This window comes from Anomaloglossus baeobatrachus, chromosome 5, assembly GCF_048569485.1.
Source record: "Anomaloglossus baeobatrachus isolate aAnoBae1 chromosome 5, aAnoBae1.hap1, whole genome shotgun sequence".
Classification (NCBI taxonomy): domain Eukaryota; kingdom Metazoa; phylum Chordata; class Amphibia; order Anura; family Aromobatidae; genus Anomaloglossus; species Anomaloglossus baeobatrachus.
In genome coordinates this window covers 102,930,011-102,952,832 of record NC_134357.1, presented here as the reverse complement: position 1 = coordinate 102,952,832, position 22,822 = coordinate 102,930,011, and the positions used below count along the sequence as shown (strand labels likewise).

At 50.5% G+C, this 22,822-nt stretch overlaps 1 protein-coding gene across 2 annotated transcripts in view; it reads left to right on the top strand.

Moving 5' to 3' along the window:
- ATAD1 (ATPase family AAA domain containing 1) overlaps positions 1-22,822 on the top strand; it is a 64,807-nt gene that overhangs the window by 17,829 nt on the left and 24,156 nt on the right. For both annotated transcript variants that reach the window (XM_075348733.1, XM_075348734.1), the window contains exons 5-6: positions 1,625-1,825; positions 9,898-10,004. In XM_075348733.1, coding sequence (XP_075204848.1) covers positions 1,625-1,825; positions 9,898-10,004 — 308 coding nt within the window. The remainder of the gene's footprint in view (positions 1-1,624; positions 1,826-9,897; positions 10,005-22,822) is intronic.

Below are 22,822 nucleotides of genomic sequence, written 5' to 3'. Positions count from 1 at the left end.
CAGCGGTATTCTGCCGCAATGCCGGATCCATCAGAAATGCGGTACAGTTCAATACAGTTAAATGGAATCGCGGCAAGTTCAGGCCGCATGTTACCTTATCTTGCCGCAATTCCACTGTATTGAACTGTACCGCATTTCTGCCGGATCCGGCATTGTGGCAGAATATTGCTTATGTGCATGCAGCTTAAGATGTTTAGCAGAGGATGGGCTCTTTCTGTCAGTCCAGTGACGCCCTGTGATGAGATTAAAAGGTGCCGATGAATTGCCAGTACAGCCTGGGGCTAAACTATGGACCCTCAGGTCTTCAATAGGTATCAGCCTATGCCAGTATAACACTAACTGGCAATAATACTAAAAACTCCAAAACATTATATTAGCAATCAAACATTTGAAGCTTCCTTAGGGGACTAAAGTGTAAATTTAATATCCATGTAGTTTAATAAAAAAAATGTCATTTCCCCCTCCTGCCTCCCTTCCAAGACCAAAAGGCAAACCAATTTCTTAACATTATTTTTTTTTTTATATACTTTAAGGTAAACCACAAACAAAATATATGGTATATCTGCGATTGTAAAACTGTTTCTTTTTTCCCTATTATATCCGTAAATTAAATTTCACCCCCCAATAGTCTATTCTGCAATTGTGGCATTAAATCTTGTACTGCACAAATAATGCATCTCTGCAAAGGTGGATCTGAGACATTATTAACCTGATAAATAATGTACCACTATATGGACTGATCCTATTCCACCCTTGATATCTATGGGGACAAAACTACTTGTTACAGCACAAAAGATGTAGTCTTTAGGACTAGGCTCTTTCCACAGGGTCAGTGATAACTTGCGGATTGGTCCGGGATTGATGGGGCTTTAAAATACCCCACTGGAATGGAGCGGTGACCATGCATGTGTGCAACAGCTCCATTAATTTTCTGAGATAGCGGAATACAACACTGTGGGAGTAGAATATTCTCGTGCACAGTCTGACAATCTGCAGATCTGATATTCTACACAGCGATGGTTAAACGTATTGTGCATAACATGTCCACAACTCCTAAGAAGTGCGTTTATGTACTATAGCATTTTCTGACTGTAGATTCATCCAAGAAGTAACTTGGTTCGGTTTCAGATTGCACGAGCCCCTACTGACTAAGAGTGGCGGGGACTTTGAATAAATCAACTCACTTAGCCAAAAAAAACAAAACTCTTCCATAGGAAACCATTTAATTCTCGTGAGCAAGATGAGTCTCGTCCTCTCTAAGAAGAAGCTGCTCTCTAATCAGAAGTTTTAATTCTTGGAATGAGTTGCCTAAAAGCAAGACTCCTAACAAATCAATCTTATACTCTGCCAAATGGAGAACAGAAGAGCCAACAAGAAGAGGAAAACAAACGCTGGCAGGACAAACGCCTATTGTTTAACCGAATTAACCCTAAATTGCTAAATCATAAGCAGTTTTCTGTGATGGGTGTATAATGGGGTGAATTTTTTTTTTTCCAAAGTCAGGTATAGTGATAGGAGTCTGTGTGACTATGTGGTTAGTGAGCATAGCACACGGTGATCCGTCTGTGCTGCATTGTGCTGTACTGTATGTATTTGGTTACTGGCCTGTTCTTTATTTATATAGGTGTGCTGCTTTACGGACCACCAGGATGTGGTAAGACTCTCATAGCTAAAGCAACAGCAAAGGAAGCGGGATGTCGCTTCATCAACCTGCAGCCGTCTACTCTGACTGATAAGTGGTATGGAGAGTCCCAGAAACTCGCTGCCGCTGTGTTCTCTCTTGCTGTGAAGCTACAACCGTCCATCATTTTCATTGATGAGATAGGTATGACTGCGATGGATAGGGTATTATCACGACAGAGAACTAATGCATAGGAAAACTAGAGAAATTGCCCGACTGCTCCTGTGCATTATTTTGTAGAATCCCTGTATTTATATTAAAGTGGTCCAGTGTTAAATTTTTTTTTTTATTTTTTTTTTTCCTTCCCTTTGGGTCATCATGAAATAAGGAATGGATGCATACTCACCTTCTATCACTCGCTGGATCCAGCCGAGGCCACGCAGGTGGTTGCACCAGCCTTGGTAGCTTTGACTACTCGGTTCAGATGTAACAGGATCGCTGAAGCCTGTAATTGGCTGCAGCGGTCAGGTGAGTGGAGCAGCCATGATGATCTACTGTTCTAGTCACCTGACCAATGCAGCCAATTACAGGCTTCAGCAATCCTGTTAATCTGAACTGAGCAGTCATCACTACTGGAGCTGGTGCTGACGATGGTAGCAGCCTGCACTGGATCCATAGGGATGGCAGGAGGTGATTGTCTCCATTCATTATTTTATCACAATTCACGCCTATGGAACTAAAATTTAAATTCCAGACACCTTGTTTTAATAAAGAACCTAAGCTCCTTATTAACATTCAATATGTTATGTCTAGGGTGCAGAATACCTTACACATCCTTTCTTATTGAAAACCTTGTCTCAATTACTGCTGGTTTAGATGCCAATCCCTGGCTCAATGATTGTGCGCAATCTGTAGGCTCCCTGCTGCCTTTAGAAGGCCCCAGTCCCCACCATCTCTGGACTTCATTCATAGGAGATTGTCATTTATATAATATTCTTTAAAATTTAGGTATTTCCCCAGGTTTACTTTAAAAAAAAACCAAAAAAAACTGTAAAAAAAAAAATTACAAAAAATATGGATTTCTGATTTATTTTCAACTACAAAATGAAGATTTATTAATTTTTTTTAGTTGAAAAAAGGGAAATTCATTATTAATTTTATTTCTACTTCTTTTTTTTTTTTTCCCTTCCAAGTGGGCAAAAAACATGAAAGGATATTTGTAGTTGCTACAGAAAAGTCTGATCCGAAAATATAAAATTGAAGGTGTGCCCTTTTAAAGGGAGCCGGTCAGGTCAAAAAAGTGTTATAACCTAAAAGCAGGAGGCTGTGTGAGCCAGTAACCCCTTCCTACCCATCCCTGTGTTGTAATATTGTGTAATATGAAAGTAATAAAATACATTTTATTACTTACATATGCCCTAATGTAAATGAGCAGGTCTCTAGCCCCATGGGCGTTGCATCACCCTGTGGGTGTGATACCATGGACTTACATTAGCGACATCACTGTCAACTCCGTCAGAATCCCGCACGTGCGCACTTACCATTCTCGCCGCCTTCTCATTCTGGTTGGTTGTCAGCTTCAGGCGCGCACTGCGCATGCTCAGAAGACTCCTGCAGTTACGGTCACGCGCAGAGCGCGTCTGAACCCGGCAAGTAAACACCAGGATGAGAAGGCGGCGAGAATGGTAAGTGCGCACGCGCGGGATTCTGAAGGAGCAGACGTGACGTCGCTCATGTAAATCCATGGTATCACGCCAACAGGGTGATTGGACGCCTATGGGGCTAGAGACCTGCTCATTTACATGGGGAATATGTAAGTAATAAAACGTATTTTATTACTTTCATATTACACAATATAACCACACAGGGATGGGTAGGAAGGGGTTACTAGCTCACACAGGCTACTGCTTGTAGGTTATAACGCTTTTTCTTTTTCGCTCCTAATTGGGAGACCCAGACAATTGGGTGTATAGCTACTGCCTCCGGAGGCCGCACAAAGTACTACACTTAAAAGTGTAAGGCCCCTCCCCTTCTGGCTATACACCCCCCCGTGGGAGCACGGGTCCCTCAGTTTTTTGCTTTGTGCGAAGGAGGTCAGACACGCACGCATAGCTCCACTATTTAGTCAGCAGCAGCTGCTGACTATGTCGGATGGAAGAAAAGAGGGCCCATACAGGGCCCCCAGCATGCTCCCTTCTCACCCCACTTTCTGTCGGTGGTGCTTGTTAAGGTTGAGGTACCCATTGCGGGTACGGAGGCTGGAGCCCACATGCTGATTCCTTCCCCATCCCCATTAGGGCTCTGGGCGAAGTGGGATTTTACCGGTCTCCAGGCACTGAGACCGTGCTCCATCCGCAGCCCCTGGAGAAGCCGCTGGATATGGAGCTGAGTATCGTCAGGGACATGGCCCTGCTCCGTCAAGGTACTCTGTGTCCCCGTGCATACGCGCGCACACCGCAGCATTGCTGGGTGTGTTAGTGCGCCGGGGACAACAGCGCTGCTGCGCTTGTGCCATTTCCTCACTTCAGCTTAGCTGAGTGGGTAGACTCAGGGAGAACGGTCGCGCCGGCCGCTGGGACTGCGACGCGGCTGGGACTTGTGGTGCGCCGGGGACTTCCGCGCTGGCCGTGCATATATCACGGCCGCGCTTATTACTACAGTCCCCGGCTTTTGCGGCCTAGTTCGTTCGTTCCCGCCTCCGCACCTGCCAGTCAGGAGGAGGGCGGGACGCTGTACAGAACATCAGCGCTGAGGGCTGGAGTCTTTTTTACATACTCCAGCCCTCACACCAGGCACAGTAGGACGCAGTTTCCCGCACTTTGTTTGTGGCACGCCCACGGTCCGCCCCTCTTCACAGAACGCCGGCAGCCATTCCTGCCTGCACGCTGAGCTGCAGAGGGGAGACGGGGAGACCCAGACACGGGATTCTACGGCCTCATACCCGCTGTTCAGCGGGCGGTAAGCAGCCCTCAAGGGCTCACCCCCACTTGTGCCGTTTGTATACTGAGTATTTTGTGTTTGCAAATACTTTGTACTGTACGGTCGCTGGTGATTCTCGGCTATATACCCTCCTAGATTACAAGGAGGCAACAGCATGTCGTCCGCAAAACGCAAGGGTGCCAAGGCACAGACATTATATGCTGCCTGTACCGCATGTGGGGCTGCTCTACCGGCAGGTTCCACTGACCCCCATTGTGTGCAGTGCTCGGCCCCTGTGCAACTTGCACAGCCGGGGCCTCTGCTGGACGTGACCCAGAGTGTACCACCTGTGAATGCTGTCCAGGTGACAGGAACGGAGTTTGCAGCTTTTGCTGACAGATTGTCTATGACCATGTCAAAGATTCTTGAAACATTGCAGTCTAGACCAGTAACTCAGACCATGGACACTGTGGCATCATTGCTCCCTGGTCCCCCTCAGCTGGAACACTTCCAAGCTCCGGGGGTGTCACATGCACCCCAGGGTGACGATTCTGACTCAGACAACAGTCCCAGACAACCTAAGCGGGCTCGTTATGAGGGGCCCTCAACTTCGTCTCACTGGTCAGGATCCCAGCGGGACGAATCTATGGGTGATGAGGCGGATGTAACTGATCAAGATTCTGATCCTGGGACCGCTCTCAATCTGGATACACCGGATGGTGACGCCATAGTGAATGATCTTATAGCGTCCATCAATAGGATGTTAGATATTTCCCCGCCAGCTCCTCCTGCGGAGGAGGCAGCTTCACAGCAGGAGAAATTCCATTTCAGATATCCCAAGCGTAAATTAAGCACTTTTCTGGACCACTCTGACTTTAGAGATGCAATCCAGAAACACCACGCTTATCCTGAGAAGCGGTTTTCTAAACGGCTTAAAGATACACGCTATCCTTTTCCCCCTGACGTGGTCAAGGGTTGGACCCAGTGTCCCAAGGTGGACCCTCCAATCTCCAGGCTTGCAGCTAGATCTTTAGTTGCAGTAGAAGATGGAGCGTCACTTAAAGATGCCACTGACAGGCAGATGGAGCTCTGGCTGAAATTCATCTATGAAGCTATTGGAGCGTCGTTGGCGCCAGCTTTTGCAGCCGTATGGGCACTCCAAGCCATTTCAGCTGGGCTTATACAAGTCGACTCGGTCACACGTACATCTGCCCCGCAGGTGGCACCATTGACCTCTCAAATGTCTGCATTCGCGTCTTACGCGATTAATGCTGTCCTGGACTCTACGAGCCGTACGGCGGTGGCGTCAGCCAACTCCGTGGTTTTGCGCAGAGCCCTGTGGTTGAGAGAATGGAAGGCAGATTCTGCTTCCAAGAAGTGCTTAACCAGTTTGCCTTTTTCTCGTGACCGATTGTTTGGGGAGCGTTTGGATGAAATCATTAAACACTCCAAGGGTAAGGACTCATCCTTACCTCAACACAGACAAAACAAGCCCCAACAAAGGAGGGGTCAGTCTGGTTTTCGGTCCTTTCGAGGCTCAGGCAGGTCCCAATTCTCCTCGTCCAAAAGGACTCAAAAGGATCAGAGAGGCTCAGATTCTTGGCGGACTCAGTCACGCCCAAAAAAGACAGCAGGAAGAACCGTTACCAAGACGGCTTCCTCATGACTTTCAGCCTCCTCTCTCCGCATCCTCGGTCGGTGGCAGGCTCTCCCGCTTTGGCGACATTTGGCTGTCACAGGTCAAAGACCGTTGGGTGAGGGACATTCTGTCTCACGGGTACAGGATAGAGTTCAGCTCTCGTCCTCCAACTCGTTTCTTCAGAACTTCCCCACCGCCCGACCGAGCCGATGCTCTGCTGCAGGCGGTGGCCGCTCTAAAGGCGGAAGGAGTGGTGACTTCCGTTCCTCTTCAGGAACAAGGTCACGGTTTTTACTCCAATCTGTTTGTGGTGCCAAAGAAGGACGGGTCCTTTCGGCCCGTCCTGGATCTAAAGTTGCTCAACAAACACGTAAAAACCAGGAGGTTCCGGATGGAATCTCTACGCTCCGTCATAGCCTCAATGTCTCAAGGAGATTTCTTAGCATCAATATACATCAAAGATGCTTATCTTCACGTGCCGATTGCGCCAGAGCATCAGCGTTTTCTACGCTTCGTTATAGAAAGCGAACACCTGCAGTTCGTAGCGTTACCTTTCGGGCTGGCAACAGCCCCTCGGGTCTTCACCAAGGTCATGGCAGCAGTAGTAGCTGTCCTGCACTCGCAGGGTCACTCCGTGATCCCGTATTTGGACGATCTACTTATAAAGGCACCCTCTCAAGAGGCATTCCAACACAGTCTGGACGTGGCACTGAAGACTCTCCAGAGTTTCGGGTGGATTATCAACTTTTCATAGTCAAATCTAACCCCGACCCAATCACTAACATATCTTGGCATGGAGTTTCATACTCTCTCAGCGATAGTGAAGCTTCCACTGGACAAGCAGTGCTCTCTGCAGACAGGGGTGCAATCTCTCCTGCAGAACCAGTCCCACTCCTTGAGGCGCCTCATGCATTTCCTAGGGAAGATGGTGGCAGCAATGGAAGCAGTCCCTTTCGCGCAGTTTCATCTGCGCCCTCTACAATGGGACATTCTCCGCCAATGGGACGGGAAGTCGACGTCCCTCGACAGGGATGTCTCCCTCTCTCAGGCAGCCAAGGACTCTCTCCGATGGTGGCTTCTTCCCACCTCATTGTCAAAAGGAAAGTCGTTCCTACCCCCATCCTGGGCGGTGGTCACGACAGATGCGAGCCTATCAGGGTGGGGAGCAGTGTTTCTTCACCACAGGGCTCAGGGTACGTGGACTCAGAGAGAGTCCACCCTTCAGATCAATGTTCTGGAAATCAGAGCAGTCTATCTTGCTCTGCAAGCCTTCCAACAGTGGCTGGAGGGCAAGCAGATCCGGATTCAGTCGGACAATTCCACAGCGGTGGCGTACATCAACCACCAAGGGGGAACACGCAGTCGGCAAGCCTTTCAAGAAGTCCGGCGGATTCTGACGTGGGTGGAAAACACAGCATCCACCATATCCGCAGTTCACATCCCAGGCGTGGAAAACTGGGAAGCAGACTTTCTCAGTCGCCAGGGCATGGACGCAGGGGAATGGTCCCTTGACCCGGACGTGTTTCAGGAGATCTGTCGCCGCTGGGGGATGCCGGACGTCGACCTGATGGCGTCACGGCACAACAAGGTCCCGGTTTTCATGGCACGGTCTCACGATCACCGAGCTCTGGCGGCAGACGCCTTAGTTCAGGATTGGTCGCAGTTCCGACTACCTTATGTGTTCCCACCTCTGGCATTGTTGCCCAGAGTGCTCCGCAAAATCAGGTCCGACTGCCGTTGCGCCATTCTCGTCGCTCCAGACTGGCCAAGGAGGTCGTGGTACCCGGATCTGTGGCATCTCACGGTAGGACAACCGTGGGCGCTACCAGGCCGTCCAGACTTGCTGTCTCAAGGGCCGTTTTTCCATCTGAATTCTGCGGCCCTGAACCTGACTGTGTGGCCATTGAGTCCTGGATCCTAGGGACCTCAGGTTTATCTCATGATGTTGTTGCCACCATGAGACAGGCTAGGAAACCATCCTCCGCCAAGATCTACCACAGAACGTGGAAGATATTCTTATCTTGGTGCTCTGCTCAGGGAGTTTCTCCCTGGCCATTTGCATTGCCTATTTTTCTTTCCTTCCTGCAGTCTGGGTTGGAAAAAGGGTTGTCGCTTAGCTCCCTTAAAGGACAAGTCTCTGCGCTATCCGTATTCTTTCAGAAGCGCCTGGCGCGACTTCCTAAGGTACGCACGTTCCTGCAAGGGGTTTGTCATATCGTTCCCCCTTACAAGCGGCCATTGGAACCCTGGGATCTGAACAAGGTTCTAATTGCTCTCCAGAAGCCACCTTTCGAGCCTATGAAGGAGATTTCCTTTTCTCGGCTTTCACAGAAAGTGGCTTTTCTGGTGGCGGTCACGTCTCTTCGGAGAGTGTCAGAGCTGGCGGCGTTATCTTGCAAATCTCCCTTCCTGGTGTTTCACCAAGACAAGGTAGTACTGCGTCCAATTCCAGAGTTTCTTCCCAAGGTGGTATCTTCCTTTCATCTCAATCAGGATATCACTTTACCATCTTTGTGTCCGCATCCAGTTCACCAATTTGAAAAGGGTTTGCATCTGTTGGACCTGGTGAGAGCACTCAGGATCTACATTTCCCGCACGGCGCCTCTGCGCCGTTCGGATGCACTCTTTATCCTGGTCGCTGGTCAGCATAAAGGGTCGCAAGCTTCCAAATCCACCCTTGCGCGGTGGATCAAGGAACCAATTCTTCACGCCTACCGTTCTGCTGGGCTTCCGACTCCTTCTGGACTGAAGGCCCATTCTACCAGAGCCGTGGGTGCGTCCTGGGCATTACGGCATCAGGCTACGGCTCAGCAGGTGTGCCAGGCGGCTACCTGGTCGAGTCTGCACACTTTTACCAAGCATTATCAGGTGCATACCTACGCTTCGGCGGATGCCAGCCTAGGTAGACAAGTCCTGCAGGCGGCGGTGGCCCACCTGTAAGAAAGGGCTGCCTGACAGCCCGATCACGAGGTATTCTTTTACCCACCCAGGGACTGCTTTTGGACGTCCCAATTGTCTGGGTCTCCCAATTAGGAGCGAAAAAGAAGAAGGGAATTTTGTTTACTTACCGTAAATTCCTTTTCTTCTAGCTCCAATTGGGAGACCCAGCACCCGCCCTGTTTTTTCTTAGGGTATTTGTTTTTCGGGTGCACATGTTGTTCATGTTGATAAGTTACGTTCTCCGATATTGTTTATCGGATTGAATTTGTTTTTGAAACAGTTATTGGCTTTCCTCCTTCTTGCTTTTGCACTAAAACTGAGGGACCCGTGCTCCCACGGGGGGGTGTATAGCCAGAAGGGGAGGGGCCTTACACTTTTAAGTGTAGTACTTTGTGCGGCCTCCGGAGGCAGTAGCTATACACCCAATTGTCTGGGTCTCCCAATTGGAGCTAGAAGAAAAGGAATTTACGGTAAGTAAACAAAATTCCCTTCTTTGACCTGACAGGTTCTCTTTAAACAAAACCTCTGCCTGCAGGCTCGGCTACTAAAAACTAAAATAAAAAAAAAATTGAGTTCTAGTTACCCTCCTTGGGTCCAGCTGCTGCCCCGTCACCGTTATTCGGCAACACGGCACTGGAGTGAGTTTGAGTGACAATAGTATATTTGGTTAATAAGTAAGATAAGGTTCTTAACATGTCATTAACAAACAGTTAGGACCCCACTTTTAATATTTAACATTTACTGACTGTTATTTATCTTCTCTTCTCATTGAATGAAGATTCTTTCCTGCGGAGCCGATCAAGTACTGATCATGAAGCAACTGCAATGATGAAGGCTCAGTTCATGAGTCTCTGGGATGGGCTGGACACGGACTATAGCTGCCAGGTATGTTCCCCTGTAATTACCCAAGATCAGACGCACAAGTAACTTAGAGGCTGTAGTGGATGCAATAACTGCATGACATTATTTAAAGGACACCTGATACCTCTATGCAGTTTCCACACTCTCCTAACATACATTCTAAGATACCATCTGTGCTTCACGAAGTGGATGGGCACTGAGTATCCATTAAGGGTGCGTTCCTATTGCTTGCATCTATATATATAATTGCCTTATTCTGTCTGTCTTGCTCTAAAATGACGTCATTACAGTGACAACCGTCGCCACACCGCCCGCGCTAAAGAGCCAGCAACCAACAGCTCAGCTAAGTGAACAGCACAAACTACGGCGCGACAGGACAACGCCAGACACCTTTCCCCGCACCCACACGGAGCCCCGACCACCAGGTGACTGCTGCACCCCCAGGAGCCCACACCAGGAACCCAGCAGAGACATACCCTTGCGTTGCTGGGATCGTGCTGGGAGCCGGTATACGCTGGTAACCATGGTACACATCGGGTAACTAAGCAAAGCGCTTTGCATGGTTATTCAATTGTGTATCATGGTTAGCAGCGTAACTCTGCTCCACCCCCCCACACTCTGCCCTCTGAATGTGTACACGTACACGTACACACACACACACACATACACATACACACACATATATACACACACACACATATATACACACACACACACTCACCTGTCCCCAGCCATGCAGTCCCCGGGACTGACGTCCTCAGCGTCATATACCCGCTCGCCCCCCACCCTCCGCATGTATACACTGAACACACACCCTGGCACTACTGCACCCATCATCCCCGCACACATGCAGGCACTGCCGCTCCTATCATCCCCCGCACACACGCAGGCACTACCGCTCCTATCATCATCACTGCACACACCCCGGCACTGCCGCTCCCATCATCATCCCCGCACACTCAGGCACTACCGCTCCCATCATCATCCCCGCACACATCCCGACACTACCGCACTCATCATCATGACCGCACACACTCAAGCACTAGCTTAGTGAAGTCTCCGGTGACAGCGCGGCTCACTTCAGTTGCTGCGTGGAGCTGACACAGAGCGGTCGTGTTCTACGGCGCTCCCTGTCAGCTTCATGTAGCAGAGCTGAAAGCGTCGTGTGGATTACATCGGACCTAGATGGGTGTGTGGATTAATAAAGTGGTAAATGAGGGTTTGTTTTTTTTTCTTTTATTTCAAATAAAGGATTTTTTGTTGTGTGTGTGTTTATTTACTTTCACTTACAGGTTAATCATGGAAGGTATCTCGGGGAGACGCCTGCCATGATTAACCTAGGACTTAGTGGCAGCTATAAGCTGCCATTTAACTCCTTATTACCCCAATTGCCACCGCACCAGGGCAATTCGGGATGAGCCGGGCAGAGTCCCGGGACTGTCGCATCTAATGGATGCGGCAATTCTGGGCGGCTGCTGGCTGATATTGTTAGGGTGGCGCTCCCCATCCTGACAATACCAGCCTCCAGCCGTGTGGCTTTATCTTGACTATTATCAAAATTGGGGGGGACCCGCAGGTTTTTTTTTTTTATTTATTTATTTATTGTACCGCACGATATAGACTCGCCCGCCGGTCTCTGTGATTGGTTGCAGTCACACGCCCCCACGCTGAGTGACAGCTGTCTCACTGCAACCAATCATAGGCGCTGTTGGGCAGGGAATTGAATAATGAGCTGCCGGCATTTTCAAAAGTAGGAGAAGCCGCCAGAGAAGTGTGACAGCCGCGCCGGTGATCGGTGAGTATGAGAGAGGGGGGGGGGGGGGAGACTAGGAGTGATCTTAAACGATTTAGATCATTTTGCTGGACATGCTGAGCATGCGCAGTAGAACGTGACTGGATCAGTCAGCGGATTCCGCCGCTTAGTGCATTGCGGCGGAATCCGCCTCCATAGACAATCATTAGACACCTTGGCAGATTCTAACGGGATCCGTCAAGGTGCCATATTTTAACGACCCAAAAAACGCTACATGCAGCGTTCCCTTTGCCCAACGCTGTGTCAAATTAACGACGCAGCGTCGTCCAACGGATGCAACGCAGACACTTGCATTACAGTGCGTAATCAATACAAGTGTATGGAGAATAGCGCAGTGCGTTAACGGACCGCGCTATTCTCCATAGCGGCGGATTGCGCTGAACGCAAGTGTGAAAACACACACACACACACACACACACACACACACACACACACACACACACACACACACACACACACACACACCTGGATAGTTACCTGTCCCCAGCCATGCAGTCCCCGGCGCACTGACGTCCTCAGCGCCATGGCCCCGCTCGACTCCACTTCCCCGCACTCCGCCCCCCGCACACATTACCCCGCAGGATGGGGGCACATGTCAGGATGGTGGGTGCACCACGATGGGGGCACATACCAGCATTGGGCCACATCACATCATCAGCATATTTTTGCTTAACTTTACACTGTTCATGGCCTTCTTTCATTACAAGCCATCGACATCATTAAACATTAGACTCATCTATTAAATCTGTTCCTTCTGTTGTTTGTCATTTTAAAACCAATAAACAATTATAAGAATACTAAATTAAACCTGACCCATCCAGTCCATTCATTACCTTATTATTCAATCTGCTAACCTACAGACACATTCTAGACTATCCGATACGTTAGAATCGGGCCACCTTCTAATTTGTCATAAATATCCCATAGATGTATAATTGATGTGGGACCTGCATCTATCTCAAGAATGGGGCCATGACTCCTGCTGCTGTCATGGAAGAGGTGACCGGATTTCCCATTTATTTGCATTTTTATGGTAGATGCAGGTTCCATTTGTCGGTCTACCATCTGCTATTCATTAGTGACCTAAATGTACATATAAGACTATCACTTTTAACCCTTTAATGATGAATGATGGACATAGCACAATATAAGCAGATGTCTGTTTCCCCATCATGGCGTGCTATGTCCGTCATGCATTAAAACTGTCATTGTGTGACAACTCCATGTCGACATCTAACCGCCATGGGAAGAGATGCAGAGACCCATTTCAGCGGTCCCCACTCTGGGCGCTGTAATGGGTCAGTCGGTCTGACCGATCACCGCATGATCGTGCAGGAGGTGCTGAAATATCGGCACTTCCCCTGCATGATCATTGCTGGAGCTTAGCTTCAGCACCGCCCCTGGCTACTTAACCATCACCAAGATGCTGTGATCCAGAGTAATTGCGACATTTAGAAGGTTGTGAGAGGGAGGGAACTCCTCCTCTGTCCCATAGGCACCTCAGTGATGAAATCACGGGGAGCTGATGGTTGTTGCACCCAGGAGTCAAACATTTACCTACTGGTGTGCCAGATATGGTGTACTGTTGGAGCCAGTCATAGGTAGGTAATCTGTCATTGTAATCTTTCAGGTCTCCTCCATTGCAATACATGTCTTTTGCAATGCTGTGATCAGAAAAATACATGTTAAAAGTCCCATAGAGGGACTAAGTAAAAATGTTTTTAAAAAAGCAAAGAAAAAAAATTGCAAAAATGATATATAAAAAATAGAACCAAAATTATTACACCAATAAATAAGAATATGTAAAATAAACTATTAAAGTACACATATTTGGTATTTCTGCATCCAGAATGTCACGATCTATTAAACTCATACTATTTAGCTCCTACAGTTAACATCATAAATAACGTGGCAAAAAATTATGCTTTTTCATCATAATTCTGAAATCAAAGGTAAATATAAAACGTTATCAAAAAGGCAAATGTAAATAAAATTGTATCCCTGAAAACATCTTGTCCTGCAAAAAACAAACAGCCGTACGGCTCCATCAGTGGAAAAAATAAAAAAGCAATCGCCCTGAGAATAGAGATGCAAAAACAATACTTTTTCTATAAAATTCGTTATGCTGTTTAAAAACGGCAAAACATTAATAAAAATTATATAAACCTGGTATTGCTGTAATTATACTGGCCCCAAGAATAAAGCTGCCCTAACGCTTTTACCACCTGATGAATGGCATAAACCCTTCTAATTTGTTGGTTTGTGTTCATTCTGCAGCCCAAATATCAGTATAGACAGCGATCATAAACATATGTGCCCTAAGTGGTACCAATACAAAGATCAATTCATGTCGCAAAAATCGAGCTCTCACATGACTGTCAACAGAAATATAGAAACATTATAGTTAGGAGAATATGGTGATTGTCTTTGAATGACTGAGACCTTTGTGGAGCTGATTAAAGGGGTTATCTAGAACTATTTTGTTTTTTACCATGGGTCTAAGAACTAACAGGCAGATGTCTGTTAACTACCGGCCCGTCCTGCCCACCACTGATCTCCGCTGGCACAGAGCAATCAGAGACTGCTACTGCTGGCGATTCTGCGGCTTCCACTGACATCACGATGACAGAGCAGCAGCTTCTCTTCCTCTGTTGGGTTGACAGGGCGTGACTGCAAATGTCATGTTTACTGACAGCTGCTTAATTTCGTGGAGCCTGCTGTCAATCAGCATGACGTTGGCAGCAATCAAACCCCATAAACCAGAGCAACCTTGAAGAACTGAGGTCCATTGTTGTTCTGAGGCGGCGCTGGGTAGAACAGATGGGTACTTAGTCTTTAGATCCATAGTAAAATAATTAATCCCGGAAACCTCCTTTCTTTATCGTTCCTATAGGAGACCCAGACAATGGGTGTTTAGCTTCTGCCTCCGGAGGACACACAAAGTACTACACTTAAAAGTGTAGCTCCACCCTCTGAGCTTATACACCCCCTGGAGAACCAGATCTAACCAGTTTATCGCTTTGTGTTCAGGAGGCATACATCCACACATGCATTCTCATTTGATTTTTGGAAAGAGTTTGAAGAAAAGCGGGTCCAAGTCTGGACCCCCGGCATGTCCCTTCTCACCCCACTATGTCGGCGGTGTTGTTAAGGTTGATTTCCAAGGCTGGAGCCTTACATGCCTTGCTCCTTCACCATCCCTCCTGGGCTCTGGCTTGAAGTGGGAGCCAGTACGGTTCTCCATGCCTGGCAGGAGACCGGTCTCCATCCGCAGCCCTTCAGGATCCTGCTGGACCGGAGCACTCCTCCCCAGGGACTTGGAACCCTGCGTCTCAGCAAGCTAAGTACCTGAGACGTTTATATATTGGGGGTCCCTGTACTTTATTGTTGTGGGAGAGTGTGCTGACTGTGTTTTATGACATTTCCGGCGGGTTCTCTGGCTGTCGCCTGAGAACCGCGCCGATGGTGCCTGCGCGCCGGCCGCACCGCTCAAATTTAGGCCCCGGCTTCACCGGAGGCCTAGTTTCGGTTTCTCTGCCCTCGCATGTCATTCATGCAGAGGGACAGGCTGTGCTCCGCCCGGCGGCCGTTCTGCACAGGGGAGGGACACTCCTCACTGCAGTGTATGTCCCCTCCCCTGTAGGTCTCTATGGCCCTCCAGATCCCGCTCCTTAAGCAAGTCCCGCCCCCTCTCTTCGCTCCGGCGGCCATTTTCTCAGCGTTCCCCTGCGATCAGTCATTGGCGCTAGTCTGCAGCATCTCTGCTGAGGTGCTTGGGGTCCGGGCTTCGGGATCTGGAGGGCACACAACACCGCTCCAGCGGTCTGGTAAGCCACAACCTGTGGTTGTGGACCTCTGTATATACTCTCTGGGGGTCATTCTCTGGCAGAGCCCCCACTCCAGCAGCATGTCTCACACGAGGAGCAAGGCTCCAAAGCTGTATTCAGTATGCACTGCATGTAAGCTCATACTGCCTGAACCGAGCACCTATCCACATTGTGATGCCTGCTCTAACCTGACGGTGCCTCAGCCTGGAGTCTCACTCCCAGTGGTCTCTCAAGCTGCTCCTGCTCCTGTGGCTGAACCCCCGGCTTGGGTAGAATCCTTTTCTAGGTCTATCTCCCAGTCCTTTGCTGAGTCCATGGGACTTCTGTCCAAGACCTTGCTGAATATGCATCAGCCCCCTTCACAGAGTGCCTCTGCTGCTAGGGGTCTCTCAGGACCGGAGCTCACAGAGGATTCATCATCTGGTCCCAGACCCCGTCCTTCTAAGAAGAGACACAGGGTTCCCTCTCCTTCCTCGTCCCGCGGCTCTGATTCAGGAGCTGACTCGCAGGACGAGGAGGATGCCTTTACTGGGGGCTCGGAGGCTAACTCCATATACCCCATTGATCTGTCCGAAAGTGACTCAGATGTTAGTGATTTGATTGCGTCCATTAATTCTGTACTGGATCTCAATCCGCCAGTATCAGAGGAACAACCCTCTCTGGCAGAAAAGCAACAGTTTACCTCGCCTAAAAGGGCAAAGAGTGTGTTCTTTAACCACTCCAGTTTTCAGGCCGCTGTGACCAAGCCCAGGGCCTGTCCTGACAAACTCTTCCCAAAGCGTGGTTCTGATGACCGTTTTCCCTTTCCACCTGAGGTGGTCAAGGAGTGGGCTCACTCCCCAAAGGTAGACCCCTCGGTGTCTAGACTCTCAGCCCGGACCGTTGTATCGGTGGCTGATGGCACCTCTCTTAAGGATTCCACTGACCGCCAGATTGACCTTCTGGCCAAATCTGTATATGAAGCGGCAGGGGCCTCGTTCTCCCCGACTTTTGCAGCAGTGTGGGCTCTCAAAGCCATATCTGCTTCTCTAGAGGAGATGCATTCCCTCTCTAGGGAATCTATGCCCGAAATGGTTTCCTTGACTTCCCAAGCTTCAGCTTTTTCATCCTATGCCATGTCTGCCATGCTGGAGGCTTCTCACCGCACTGCGGTGGCTTCGGCTAATTCCCTCGCTATCCGCAGGATCTTGTGGCTTCGAGAGTGGAAGGCAGATGCTTCTTCAAAGAAGTACCATGCTGGGCTCCCTTTTGCTGGGTCCCGGCTGTTCGGTGAACAGCTGGATGAAATTATTAAGGAAGCTACTGGCGGGAAGAGTACTTCCATGCCACAAACCAAAACTAGGAAACCTGTCCAGGGCAGGAATCAGTCGAGGTTTCGTTCCTTTCGTTCCTCCAACTGGTCGTCCTCTAAGCCCTCGGCCTCGTCCACTAACTCAGCCAAGGACCAGAAATCCAACTGGCGCCCAAAAGCGCGTCCACAAAAGACCGCAGGAGGTGCTGCCGCCAAGGCAGAATCCTCGTGACTATCTGCCCGCTCCAGCAACATCCTTAGTCGGTGGCAGGCTCTCCCACTTTGGCGACGCGTGGTTTCAACACGTCTCTGATCAGTGGGTGCGGGATATCATCTCCCACGGCTACAGGATAGAATTCTCTTCCAGCCCGCCAAACAGATTTTTTCTCTCAACTCCCCCCTGCTCCAAGGCCGCCGCCTTCTCTCAGGCCGTGGCATCCTTGCAGGCCAACTGAGTAATTGTGCCGGTTCCCGCCCGGGAACGGTTCAGAGGTTTCTACTCAAATCTCTTCCTAGTGCCCAAGAAGGACGGTTCCTTCCGGCCCATCCTGGATCTCAAGCTTCTCAACAAGCATGTTCAGGTGCAGCATTTTCGCATGGAGTCTCTGCGATCAGTCATTGCCTCAATGACCCAAGGGGATTTCCTGGCATCCATCGACATCAGAGATGCCTATCTGCATGTGCCAATTGCAGTTTCACACCAGCGTTGGCTACGTTTTGCAATCGGAGAGGAACATTTCCAATTCGTGTCTCTCCTTCGGGTTAGCCACGGCCCGTCGGGTATTCACCAAGGTCATGGCAGCAGTGATTGCGGTTCTGCACCTCCAGGGGTTGGCAGTGATTCCTTACCTGGACGACCTTCTAGTCAAGGCTTCATCCAGCGCAGACTGTCAGCGGAGTGTCTCGCTCACTCTCTCCACTCTAGCCCAATTCGGGTGGCTTGTCAATCTTCCCAAATTCACTCGGACTCCGACCCAGTCTCACGTACCTAGGGATGCAGTTCGAAACTCTGTCGGCACTTGTGAAGTTGCCCTTAGTCAAACAGCAGTCCCTCCAACTGGCGGTGCGCTCTCTGCTGAGGCCCCGCCGTTATTCTCTCAGGCGCCTGATGCAGGTGCTGGGTCAGATGGTGGCATCAATGGAGGCTGTTCCCTTCGCCCAGTTCCATCTGCGTCCCCTGCAGCTGGACATTCTCCGCTGTTGGGACAAGCGGCCTTCCTCCTTGCACAGGTTAGTGGCTCTGTCGCCACAGGCCAGGAGCTCTCTTCAGTGGTGGCTTCGGCCCCTCTCTCTGTCTCGGGGCGCTCCTTTCTGGCCCCGTCCTGGGTGATCCTCACCACGGATGCCAGTCTTTCCGGCTGGGGAGCGGTTTGTCTCCACCACCGAGCGCAAGGCACTTGGACTCCGTCCGAGTCAGCTCTTTCGATCAATGTGCTGGAAACCAGAGCCGTGCTTCTGGCTCTCCTAGCTTTTCACCACCTGTTGGCGGGCAAGCACATCCGAGTACAGTCAGACAACGCGACAGCGGTTGCCTACATCAATCACCAAGGCCGGACTCGCAGCCGCCTGGCAATGTTGGAGGTACAACGTATCCTTCAATGGGCGGAGGACTCCAAGTCCACCATATCCGCAGTCCACATTCCAGGCGTGGAAAACTGGGAGGCAGATTTTATCTCAGCCGTCAAACCGTGGACAGTGGCGAGTGGTCCCTGCATCCGGCAGTTTTTCAGTCAATCTGCCGCAAATGGGGCACTCCGGACGTGGACCTAATGGCATCCCGTCACAACAACAAAGTTCCCGTTTACGTGGCTCGCTCCCACGATCCTCAGGCATTCGCCGCGGACGCTCTGGTTCAAGACTGGTCCCAGTTTCGTCTGTCCTACGTGTTTCCCCCTCTAGCTCTCTTGCCCAGAGTCCTGCGCAAGATCAGAATGGAGGGCAGTCGAGTCATCCTCATTGCTCCGGACTGGCCCAGGCGAGCTTGGTACCCAGACCTGCTCCATCTGTCCGTAGAGGTGCCTTGGCATCTTCCGGACCGTCCAGACCTTCTCTCACAAGGTCCGTTTTTCCGCCAAAATTCTGCGGCTCTCAGATTGACGGCATGGCTCTTGAGTCCTGGATCTTGACGGCTTCTGGTATCCCTCCTGAAGTCATCTCCACTATGACTCAGGCCCGTAAGTCTTCCTCCGCCAAGATCTATCACAGGACTTGGAAAATTTTCCTGTCCTGGTGTCGCTCTTCCGGCCATCCTCCTTGGCCTTTGTCCTTTCTACAGTCCGGTCTGCAGCTGGGACTGTCCCTCAACTCTCTCAAGGGACAAGTCTCGGCTCTGTCAGTACTGTTCCAGCGGCGTATCGCCCGGCTGGCTCAGGTCCGCACCTTCATGCAGGGCGCGTCTCACATCATTCCACCTTACCGGCGGCCCTTGGATACCTGGGACCTCAATTAGGTTCTCACGGTTTTGCAGAAACCCCCCTTTGAGCCTCTTAGGGAGGTTTCCTTGTTTCGTCTTTCACAGAAAGTGGTCTTTCTAGTGGCCATAACTTCCCTCAGGAGAGTCTTCGATTTGACTGCGCTCTCTTCGGAGTCACCTTTTTTGGTTTTTCATCAAGGTAAGTTGGTTCTCTGTCCGACTCCGGACTTTCTTCCTAAGGTGGTCTCTCCTTTCCACCTTAACCAGGACATTACCCTTCCTTCCTTTTGTCCGGCTCCTGTTCATCGCTTTGAAAAAGCGTTGCATACTCTGGATCTGGTGCGTGCTCTCCGGATCTATGTGTCTCGCACCGCTGCTCTTAGGCGGTGCACCTCTCTTTTTATGCTAACCACAGGTCGGCGCAAGGGCCTCTCTGCTTCTAAGCCGACCTTAGCCCGTTGGATTAGGTCGACCATTTCGGATGCCTACCAGTGTTCTCAGGTGCCTCCCCCGCCGGGGATCAAGGCACACTCGACCAGAGCTGTCGGTGCCTCTTGGGCTTTCAGGCACCAGGCTACGGCTCAACAAGTCTGTCAGGCTGCCACTTGGACTAGCCTGCATACCTTTTCAAAGCACTACCAAGTGCATGCTCATGCTTCGGCAGATGCGAGCTTGGGCAGACGCATCCTTCAGGCGGCTGTCGCCCATTTGTGAAGTTAGGTTCTGCCTACTTCTTAGTTTTCTGTTTATTTCCCACCCATGGACTGCTTTGAGACATCCCAATGTCTGGGTCTCCCATAGGAACGATAAAGAAAAAGAGAATTTCTTCGGCGCTCCATTGGGAGACCCAGACGATTGGGTGTATAGCTACTGCCTCCGGAGGCCACACAAAGCATTACACTAAAATGTGTAAGGCCCCTCCCCTTCTGGCTATACACCCCCCGTGGGATCACGGGCTGATCAGTTTTCAAGCTTTGTGCGAAGGAGGTCAGACATCCACGCATAGCTCCACTGTTTTTAGTCAGCAGCAGCTGCTGACTGTCGGTTGGAAGAAAAGTGGGCCCATATGGGGCCCCCAGCATGCTCCCTTCTCACCCCACTTTTGTCGGGTGTTTGTTAAGGTTGAGGTACCCATTGCGGGTACGGAGGCTGGAGCCCACATGCTGTTTTCCTTCCCCATCCCCCCTCAGGGCTCTGGGCGAAGTGGGATCTTACAGGTCTCCAGGCACTGAGACCGGGCTCCATCCACAGACCCAGAGAACCTGCTGGATATGGAGCTGAGTATCGTCAGGGACAGGCCCTGCTACATTAAGGTACTCTGTGTCCCCGGGCAAGCGCGCACACACACACCAGCATTGCTGGGAGTGTTAGTGCGCCGGGGGCAACAGCGCGGAGCGCTCGTGCTATTATTCACTACAGCTTTGCTGAGTGACTTTATGTATTGGGAACTGCCGCGCCGGCCGCTGCTGGGTGTTTTTTACATTGTGGCGCGGCTGGGACTTGTGGTGCGCCGGGGACTTCCGCGCTGGCCATGCACATGGACGGCCGCGCTTATTACTCGAGTCCCCGGCTTTGCGGCCTAGTTTTCGTTTCGTTCCCGCCTCCAGCCCTGCCAGTCAGGGGAGAGGCGGGACGCTGTACAGACAGTCAGCGCCGAGGGCTGGAGTCTGCTTTGCATTCTCCAGCCCCCTTCACTGGACACAGTGGGACGCCAGTTTCCCGCTCTTGTCTGGGGCACGCCCACGGCCCGCCCCTCTTCACAGGACGCCGGCAGCCATTCCTGCACGCAGTCCGAGCTGGGGAACGGAGACATGCTCTGGGCAACCAGTCACAGGGCTCTGGCGACCACACACCCGCGTTATAGGCGGGCGGTAAGCAGCACCTGAAGTGCTGACCCCACTAAATACCGAAGTGTCCATTTGTATTTTATGCTTGTATGCTATACACTGCACTGTAGGTCGCTATTTTTGGCTATATGCCCTCCTAGATGGCGAGATAACAGCAGCAAAAAAGCAAGGGTGCTAAGGCACAGGTTTTCTATGCTGCTTGTATTGCATGTGCTGAAGTGTTCATTTGTACTTATGCTTGCATGCTATACATTGCACTGTACGGTCGCTACTCTTGGCTATATTCTCCTAGATGGCTGGACAACAGCAGCAAAAAAGCATGGGTGCCAAGGCACAGGCTTTATAGGCTGCTTGTATTGCATGTGCTGAAGTGTTCATTTGTACTTATGCTTGTATGCTATACATTGCACTGTACGGTCGCTACTCTTGGCTATATTCTCCTAGATGGCTGGACAACAGCAGCAAAAAAGCAGGGTGCCAAGGCACAGGCTTTCTATGCTGCTTGTATTGCATGTGCTGAAGTGTTCATTTGTACTTATGCTTGTATGCTATACATTGCATAGATGGCTAGAATACAGCAGCAAAAAAGCAACACAGGCTTTCTATGCTGCTTTTACTGCATGTGATACTGTTCCACCGGCAGGTTCCACTGACCCCCATTGTGTGCAATGCTCCCCTGTAGCACTTGGTCAGCCGGGGTCTCTACTAGAGGTGGCCAAAGGAACCACCTGTGAACCCTGTCCAGGGACAGGGACGGAGTTGCAGTTTCGGCTGATAGATTGTCATGGGATAGAGACTTTGCAGTCCAGACAGGCCATGGGCAATCTTGATTAATGCTCCCTGGCCACCCTCATTTGGAACATAATCAGTGCTCCGGGGGGGTCCCAGGCATTCCAGGGTGAAGGCTCTGACACGGACGACAGTCCCAGACAGCCTAAGCTAGCTCGCTGGGTGCGGCACTCGGCTTCATCACTGGTCAGGGTCCCAGCAGAGGACTCTCTGTATGATGAGGCAGACGTAGCTGATCAGGGCTTTGGTCCTGACACCGCTCTCAATCCGGATACACCGGATGGTGACGCCATAGTGAATGATCTTATAGCGTCCATCAATGGAATGTTGGATATTTCTCCCTCAGCTCCCCCAGTGGAGGAGTCAGCTTCACAGCAGGAGAAATCCCTTTTCAGTATCTCATGCGTATATTGAGTACTTTTCTGGCCACGCTGACTTCAGAGAAGCAGTTCAGAAACACCACGCTTACCAGATAAGCGTTTTCTCCAAACGTATTAAGGATACACGTTATCCCTTCCCCCTGACGTGGTCAAGCGCTGGACCCAGGGTCCAAAGGTGGATCCCCCAATCTCCAGGCTTGCGGCTAGATCCATAGTTGCAGTGGAGATGGGACTTCACTTAAAGATGCCATTGACAGACAGATGGACCTCTGGTTGAAATCTGTCTGTGAAGCTATCAGCGTGTCGGTTGCTCCGGCATTCGCAGCCGTATGGGCACTCGAAGCTATTTCAGCTGGTCTTGCGCAGCTGGTCTTGAGCACATGTACATCTGTGCCGCAGGTGGTGTCCTTAACCTCGCAATGTCTGCATTGCGACTTACCCTACTAATGCTGTCCTGGAGGGACAGTCGAGGTTTCGGTCCT